Source organism: Panulirus ornatus, chromosome 40, assembly GCF_036320965.1.
Source record: "Panulirus ornatus isolate Po-2019 chromosome 40, ASM3632096v1, whole genome shotgun sequence".
Classification (NCBI taxonomy): domain Eukaryota; kingdom Metazoa; phylum Arthropoda; class Malacostraca; order Decapoda; family Palinuridae; genus Panulirus; species Panulirus ornatus.
Genome location: NC_092263.1, coordinates 11,835,236 through 11,841,235, shown reverse-complemented (window position 1 = coordinate 11,841,235; position 6,000 = coordinate 11,835,236). Strand labels below are relative to the sequence as shown.

Below are 6,000 nucleotides of genomic sequence, written 5' to 3'. Positions count from 1 at the left end.
GAGAGAGTGTGGTTGAATGACTGTGACAGCAAGTACCATATTCAACTGTCTGTAATCCTTACAGGCTTTTCATGTTTGAATAATAAAATATCCTGTAGTGGACATCCCAAAGTGGGGTAGGCACTGTGACAAGTCAACCCCATTATCATTCATTCCTCTTAAGAAGTGGGATGATGCTGGGAACAAAAAACTGCAAAACTTATCATCACTTCCACATTCAAGAATACTGATTAAAACATGTGAGACTGTAATTTTCAAATCTATATTTTTTTAAATAAAAATTAAAAACCTTAAAATGTATAATTGAGCTAGTTTAGTAAAAGTTTAAGAAAACTAACCGTAAGTGAATTTTTCCTAAGTAAAATAGGCTCGAAATTCTTACTAAAATATGCAAAAACCCAACTATATCCCAAATCCATATATAGCAGTTTACTTTATACAGATGTGGACAATAGCCAGGATTAGTGAAAATTTAGGCAAACAACTTTAACACAAAGAACAATACTGATTTTGCAGTCATAATGACTATATCACTGTCAATAATGAAAATGAAAATCTACAATACATACACTTGCTTTCTTATGTTTTTCATATGGCCAACATCCTTTCTTGGGAAGAAGTGAATAAAAACTTTTATACTTGCTAATTATTTAACCAGCTTGGTCTGATAACTTAAAAAATTCTAAAAAAAAAATCATACTTCAAACTGCTTTTAATATACAAATGCCACTTACTTTTATCCAAACTAATGCTGTTGTCACTGAGAAATTACCAACTTAATCACTCAACTCTGAGGTTTACTCTCCCTGCATATCTCAAATAATATACTATATATTAACTATAAGAAGAAACTATACATATGAGAGTATATCTGCTTAGGAGCAGTCTACTAGTGAGAATTTTTTTCAGCGTTAAGGCTTGGTAACTCCTAACTAGTTTACACAATAGAAAGAGCAGAATCAGCTTCCTGGTCAGCTGACTCCTTAGATGAATAAAATTAAGGAGAAAACTTTAGCTGAACATTGTTCGGGGCTTGAAATAATTGCTTGTTCATCCAATGCATTAATGAAACATACTCATTATATCAAATGCATCCAAGGCTCAGAATCTCTGATGTCATCACACACAATGAATTGATGCTTATGAAGACTGCAATGAGGGTGGGATCAGTCAAGTGCTGATGGGAAAATAACTGTTATGTAAATAAAAAAATACAAAAATAAAGCTTTATATAGACAGGCTTCTTGTATAGTTCACCAAGCCTAAATGATGTTTTGCTGTTAGTCACATGCTGCCTCCTCTCCATTTATTCATTCTCTCACAAATCTGAATAATACTCATCAGGGGCAATTGCATTATTGTAAATCTTTGACAATTACCCATGTGTGACCAGTCAGATCTGAACAACTTTTTTCTGTAATTAATTTATTGTTAATCTAAACAGTCAAAGGGCTTCATTACCCTCTGTAAAATGAGTTTCTTGAAGTAAGGCTGGTGTTTATTTACATTCTTCCCTTTGAGATAACAAGACCAATTATTTTCCCAGCAACATTTGGCATATACATATGCCTAATAATATGAGCAAGAAGTGAACTGTCTTATTTACAGATAAATATAAGAATGTAAACCATCCCATGATTAAAGTCTGCGTGCAAGCCAGTATTCTTAAACCAAAGGGTAACTTCCACGTTAACCCTTTAAAGACTAGTCGAGAAGTGTATCCGCTTCACCAGGAGAGTCTCACTGATCTCTCACTCTGTGTCAGTGACCACAGCTCCTTTTTCTATAGGTTCATGGATACTTCAGTTCCCATCAACAGGATGCCACTGAAAATAACACATCCAGGGCATTCAGTAAAATCACTTTTAATTCTTGTATAATTCCAAGTATAATTAAGTAGTGGTAACTCTCTATAACTTTAACGATTTGTTATATTCATTACCACTAGTACCAGGAATTTACAGGGTTGGTCACTGTCTGCTACAGAAGGGATTCATATGCACCACTATGAATTTGTTAAGAGCTCTGTAGCCATTCATTCTTGGGTGGAATCTGGCTTAAATTAGAGTATTACGGCTTGAGCTGATTCCGGGCTACCACAGCAAGCCCAAAATTCTGTACATTTCCACAAGGTTATAAAAAATACTTTTGAATGTGGTGACTGAGATTAATTGGCATCTGTAGGTTTTCAAGCACCTAAGTAATCAAGAAAACATCAGATTCCAAATGTAATCCAGAACCAGCTAAACCAAGTATTACTTATAGCTCACAGAATGGCTTTAGAATCAGGCCAGCTATTCAGTGTGTCAGATGAGAGAGCATTATATAGATTATCATAACGAGAGCCTGAGACCAGAAGCATGTACGATTTTACTTCCACCTGATCTAAGTTTCAGGTATGTGGTCTTACCAAGATGAGTAATACAGTTAACTTCATTAGAAGTACCTACTAATGCTTTAATGAAGTCTTCTTAGAAAACATTCAAATTAGGTCTCAAACTCCCAAGTGGATACGCTAGTACTGTCCGTATCATTGTTAACACAGCACTCTATATGTCTTCTGCACACTGAGAGTCCGAGGCATTAGAGGAATACTGTAGCCCTGGAATCTGCTTCTCCACCAGCAGCTTGGGGTTTGGACTTGTTACTCTGTCTATTGGAGTTGCTCTGTGATCAAACAAAGACTTTAGCTAGGGCATCAGCTCCTGCACTCGCGATGAAGGGCTTGCTGGGATGAAAGGCCACATCAAATATACTCTCATCAAACTTCTTTCTGTGGGCAGTTATCTCCTGCACACACTGCTTACTGTCCAGCTGCCACAAGCGGATACTGCAGTCATGACCTGAAGAAGATGATTCAGTTTAAGCATGACCCTATCTAACAAATTACTTATAAAGCTCGAGGCAATTGACACCATTCTCAAAAAAAGCATAAATAAACTCAAATCCACCACATATTCTCTCCTTTGCTGTACAGAGGAAGGAGCTAAGAGAAAGGTTTTTCCCAAAGGTTCAGTAGTCTATACATGATGCTACCTTGCTGACGCAAAAAACAGCAAAATAAAAACAAAATGAGAAGAGCAGCTGGAGAAGTGTTAATTGGAAAAGAAGAGAAGATGGGCAGATGTGTTGCATCTGGGTATAGGTTGTATGTAGAATCACAGTCCTAGTAACATGGTACAATAAAAAAGAAGACATGCAAGAAGCCTTGCGTAAGATGACGTGTGGCAAAATGGCAGGAGCAGGTGGGATTACAGATGAGTTTCTTAAGAAATTGGATGACAGTGTAGTTGAGTGCTTACATCAGTATAAATTGAATATAGGTCAGTGTCAAGAATGTGTCATGTCAACATGTGGAGTGGTGAGAAAGGTAACGTGAAACATTTGAGAGCATGAGGCAGGTCTTGTGTCTGCCAGGGGGGAGCATGATGAGTCAGTGGCTGTTTGCAGATGACACAGCCCTGGATTATACCTGGAGTAGTCTGTGGGATTTCTACTCTGAAGGTTTGGGCTTAGTCCAAGCTGCAGAGTTGGGTCACTGGTCAACGAAGCAGTTGAAAGCCACAGCACACAGGCCCCAAAAACCTCCTACAATCTATTTGGTTAAGTACACCTTGCAAAGACATATCCGGGGCCTTCTACACTTTTTTAAGCTGTTCATAACTCAAATCATGAGTCCAAGTCAACATACTAAGAGAATGTTTGAAAACAGGTACTTTTCAATGAGACATAATACATGAAAATTATGGTAATGGTAAGTAAAACTCACTGCCTGAGAGGAGGTAGAGGCCATTGGGATCAACAGCCAAGGAAGTGACGGAGTCTAGGTGAGCTACCATTGACTGAACTAAACGGCCACTATTATTGTCCCAGAACCGAATATGACGGTCCTCATGGCCTGTGATAGTTAGTGGTAGAGTAGGGTGGGACACAACCTGTGGTGAAAATAACTTATAAATGCCCGCAAAAAATTTATATATCCTTTTATATGCAACGATGGTTAAACTATATTGACTTTTCACATTTTAGTTAAATAAACAATTACTATAACAACACTGTCTATGAATGTGAATATCTATGTACATTAACAGATTTGGTAACAACTGAAACCTTACTTACTCTATTAATCTGTCGGTTCAGTGAATTGCTGCCCTGATCAGGTTCTGTGTCAAGACGCATGATGGGTTTACCAGTCTCCAGGTCAAATACGACACAGTTAGCTGTGTTAAAGCTGCATACAAACTGGTTGCTTGACTCGTACACAAAGTCAACCGAGGTGGGGATGCCATCTACAGTCAAAGATAATACAGGAGGTTACAAAGAATATTTTTACATTACTGCTGTACAAATCCATCAACTGAAAAAAATAATCACAACACAAAACAATATCTCTGGAATATAAATTAAGAACCATCTATTTTCATACCATGGTATCCCATGAAGCATAAATCCTAAACTATCATCAATAGATATGAGGAGTGAATGGGATTACAGTTGAGTTCCTCAAAAAAGAGGATAATGGTATCATCGACTGGTCAGCCAATGCTTTTCAATGTCTGTATGACCCAAGGTGAAGCACATGAGGACTAGCAGAATACCTATATAATGCCAATACCTATATAATGCTAATATGAACCAGGGCATGTGAAGCGTCTAGGGTAAATCTTGGAAAGTTTTTGTGGGGCCTGGATGTGGAAAGGGAGCAGTGGTTTCGGTGCATTGTACATGACAGCTAGAGACTGAGTGTGAATGAATGTGGCCTTTATTGTCTTTTCCTAGCGCTACCTCATGCACATGCGGGGGGAGGGGGTTGTCATTTCATGTGTGGCAGGGTGGCGAAGGAAATAAATAAGGGCAGCCAGTATGAATTATGTACATGTGTATACTGTATATGTATATGTCTGTGTGTATATATGTGTATACGATGAGATGTATAGGTATGCATATGTACTGTGTAAGGACGTGTATGTATAAACATGTGTATGTGGGTGGGTTGGGCCATTTCTTTCGTCTGTTTCCTTGTGCTACCTCGCTAACGCGGGAGACAGCGAAAAAGTATAATAAATATAAATAAATAACTATATATGGAAATGGGAATGAATAAAGGCAGACAGCATGAATTATGTACATGTGTATATATGTATATGTCTGTGTGTGTATATATATATATGTATACGTTGAGATGTATAGGTATGTATATTTGCGTGTGTGGACGTGTGTGAATGTGGGTGGGTTGGACCATTCTTTCGTCTGTTTCCTTGCGCTACCTTGCTAACACGGGAGACAGCAACAAAGCAAAATAAATATAAATAACTATTATCTTGTGGAGGCTAAGGTGAAGATTAGTATGGGTTTTCAGAAAAGAGGAGTGAATGTTGGGGTGAAGAAGGTGGTGAGAATAAGTGAGCTTGGGAAGGAGACCTGTGTGGGGAAGTACCAGGAGAGACTGTGTACAGAATGGAAAAAGGTGAGAACAATGGAAGTAAGGGGAGTGGGGGAGGAATGGGATGTATTTAGGGAATCAGTGATGGATTGCGCAAAAGATGCTTGTGGCATGAGAAGAGTGGGAGGTGGGCTGTTTAGAAAGGGTAGTGAGTGGTGGGATGAAGAAGTAAGAGTATTAGTGAAAGAGAAGAGAGAGGCATTTGGACGATTTTTGCAGGGAAAAAATGCAATTGAGTGGGAGAAGTATAAAAGAAAGAGACAGGAGGTCAAGAGAAAGGTGCAAGAGGTGAAAAAAAGGGCAAATGAGAGTTGGGGTGAGAGACTATCAGTAAATTTTAGGGAGAATAAAAAGATGTTCTGGAAGGAGGTAAATAGGGTGCGTAAGACAAGGGAGCAAATGGGAACTTCAGTGAAGGGCGTAAATGGGGAGGTGATAACAAGTAGTGGTGATGTGAGAAGGAGATGGAATGAGTATTTTGAAGGTTTGTTGAATGTGTCTGATGACAGAGTGGCAGATATAGGGTGTTTTGGTCGAGGTGGTGTGCAAAGTGAGAG

The 6,000-nt window shown here is 38.5% G+C and overlaps 1 protein-coding gene across 4 annotated transcripts in view; it reads right to left on the bottom strand.

Moving 5' to 3' along the window:
• Window positions 1–243: 243 nt before the first annotated feature.
• The window catches only part of Cka (Connector of kinase to AP-1), a 64,346-nt gene continuing 58,589 nt past the window's right edge, over window positions 244–6,000 (bottom strand). For all 4 annotated transcript variants that reach the window (XM_071685547.1, XM_071685549.1, XM_071685548.1 and 1 more), the window contains exons 13-15: window positions 4,120–4,289; window positions 3,770–3,935; window positions 244–2,843 (exon numbers count right to left, since the gene is read on the bottom strand). In XM_071685547.1, coding sequence (XP_071541648.1) covers window positions 2,674–2,843; window positions 3,770–3,935; window positions 4,120–4,289 — 506 coding nt within the window. In that variant the 3' untranslated portion in view covers window positions 244–2,673. The remainder of the gene's footprint in view (window positions 2,844–3,769; window positions 3,936–4,119; window positions 4,290–6,000) is intronic.